Genomic DNA, 2,359 nt, shown 5'->3' with positions numbered 1-2,359 from the left:
CAGCAGGAAGAGCCAAGTATTTGTGTGGCGCTTTGTTCCTGTGATGTAACTTCTCACAGTGCTGATGGCAAATCTGTTGGCAACCAAAGCATGAGACCCAGCTGAAGCAGAATCTCGCTAAGGTAGCTGGCAATGGCTTTGAAAGCCCTGGGGAAATGTTCTTTGTTTTCACTGGTTGTCTCCTACCCATAGACAAACTTGGTCACCCAGTGGAGTGCAATGCTCAGGTTAGATCCAGCTCGTGTTGAGCATGTGTTCTGCAGGTATCTGACCTGGTTGTGTAGAATCGGTATAGAGAGAAAGAAGAGGTACTTCTGTCATGCAGTTAATATTTTGTATTTTAGAATTCTATTACAGAATGAAAAAATTGGCCAGTTTAAGCATCTGTTCCTCTTCATTGTCAGAGCAATTAGCCCGTAGGCTTAATACTAAGTCAAATGCTGTGGAATAAATTTCCAACAAGGTAAAAGATTTACAAATAATAGTATTTTGCAGCACAATAGATTTTTGGTTTTATTTGGATATTTTTAGTACAGCATTTTTAGTTAGGATTTCATCTATGTGCTGGATTAATAGTTCCATAGTACTGAATATGGAATTAAACTCTGGGAAATGGTTCATCTCTGTGTTTTGTTACTTATAGATAAAAATACAGGAGAACTTCTCTTGAAAAATGCCTCTCAAGACTATTCTGGTATATACAGTTGTGTTGCCTCAAACAGAGTTGGCGCGGATGAATGTTCCATTGAGCTGAATGTCACCCCTCGTAAGTGTTTGCTGTGTAATGGTTTTGTTTATGAAAGCTGAATAATCTTGTTTCTCTAAACTCCTAAAAGGTTGAAAAAACAGCCCTGTTGTGTAACTGATGGTTGCCATTTCAAGTCTTTACTTCCCAAAGCGTTGCTTTTTATGCAGAACTCTTTATTATTTTTTTAAATGCATGTGATTGAAGCATACCCTCTGCGATTCAGTGATATGCTATTAAAATAGATCATGTGGAAATATACTGTTTTTAATGTTAAGAGGAAAGAAATTGGTCATATATATTTGACACTTAACAAAGAGTATTGTTATCTATTCTAGCTATAAATACAGCTGGTGTAATTGTTGGAGCTATTATAGGAACTCTGCTGGGTCTTTTTATACTGGCTTTTCTTGTCTTCTGTTGCTGTAAGAAACAGAGAGAGAAGAAATATGAGAAAGAAGTACATCATGAGATCAGGTAATGACATTTCTAGTTTCTGAGCGGTATTATTTGAAGATTAATTTTTAAGTGTGTATTTCTGCAAACATATTACTTAACAGTTGAGATTTCTGTCTTAATCTGCAAAGTTTACTAACATACTAACAGCTTGTCAGAGAACTTTTCATTTTGAGTATGGTGTAGGTAGTCATCTCTTTCATCAGTAAAGATTATAAAGGCAATGAATACTTGATTTGAAAAACCAAACAATAAACCCTTGAATATGGTGAGCCGCTTTTGGCTATTGTGTCAGAATAGAAAGAAACAAACAGAAAATGCGTTTTGTAAACTCCAAGATAATAATGGTGACTGAACTTTTGTTCTGCAACTGGCTTTTTGTCTATTTCAGAGAAGATGTTCCACCTCCAAAAAGTCGCAGTTCAACAGCCCGCAGCTACATAGGCAGCAATCGTTCTTCTCTGGGCTCAATGTCTCCCTCAAATATGGAAGGATATACCAAAACACCATATAGCCAAGTTCCAAGTGAAGACTTTGAACGTACTCCTGGTCAAAACCCAACCTTTGCACCTTCAAAGGTAGCTGCACCTAATTTAAGTAGAATGGGAGCTGTCCCTGTGATGATTCCAGCACAAAGCAAAGACGGGTCCATAGTATAAAATATTATTAATTTAAATGCTGTTTTTTAAATGTTCATTGTAAGTATTAGAGAAAACTACTGTGTTCCATCCCTCATTTAAATAATGACATGCAATTTTCCTTGAAGAAAATGAACAAATTAGTTTGGAAAGCCACCAATTCTAATTTTTAATTTTGAACTTATTAGTATATGACAGTTGAACTATTTGCTAAAAGCATTGAGATTCCTAAATAAATATCGGACACTGAAGATATTTGGACCTCTGGTAGGTCGCTGAAGAGACACTGTCAGCTAGTGTGCAGTTCTGAATATTTAACAGTGAGGTACAAGTGAGAAGTAACAAAAGCATTTCATATGTAGACCATGAAGTTTCTCAGAGTTCCTGAAACTTTATCCTCAATTTTGGAATAACAGAAATATGTGAACTTGGCCACTGTCTGATGTCTGTGGCAGGGGGCTGAGATACTGAGGATGACTTTGAATTCTGTTCAAACTGAGTATTTATGCAGTTCTTTAAC

General features: G+C 36.4%; 1 protein-coding gene across 1 annotated transcript in view; it reads left to right on the top strand.

Annotated features, from left to right (window-relative positions):
* The window catches only part of CXADR (coxsackie virus and adenovirus receptor), a 4,879-nt gene extending 2,793 nt beyond the window's left edge, over positions 1-2,086 (top strand). The window contains exons 4-6 of the mRNA XM_010023218.1: positions 644-766; positions 1,084-1,222; positions 1,593-2,086. Of these exons, the coding sequence (XP_010021520.1) occupies positions 644-766; positions 1,084-1,222; positions 1,593-1,860 (530 nt within the window). The 3' untranslated portion in view covers positions 1,861-2,086. The remainder of the gene's footprint in view (positions 1-643; positions 767-1,083; positions 1,223-1,592) is intronic.
* The last annotated feature ends 273 nt before the right edge of the window (positions 2,087-2,359 follow it).

The sequence above is a fragment of the Nestor notabilis genome, unplaced genomic scaffold, assembly GCF_000696875.1.
Source record: "Nestor notabilis isolate BGI_N333 unplaced genomic scaffold, ASM69687v1 scaffold14331, whole genome shotgun sequence".
NCBI classification, from domain to species: domain Eukaryota; kingdom Metazoa; phylum Chordata; class Aves; order Psittaciformes; family Psittacidae; genus Nestor; species Nestor notabilis.
Note: the sequence above shows the minus strand (reverse complement) of the source record. Positions and strands in the feature narration are given on the sequence as shown.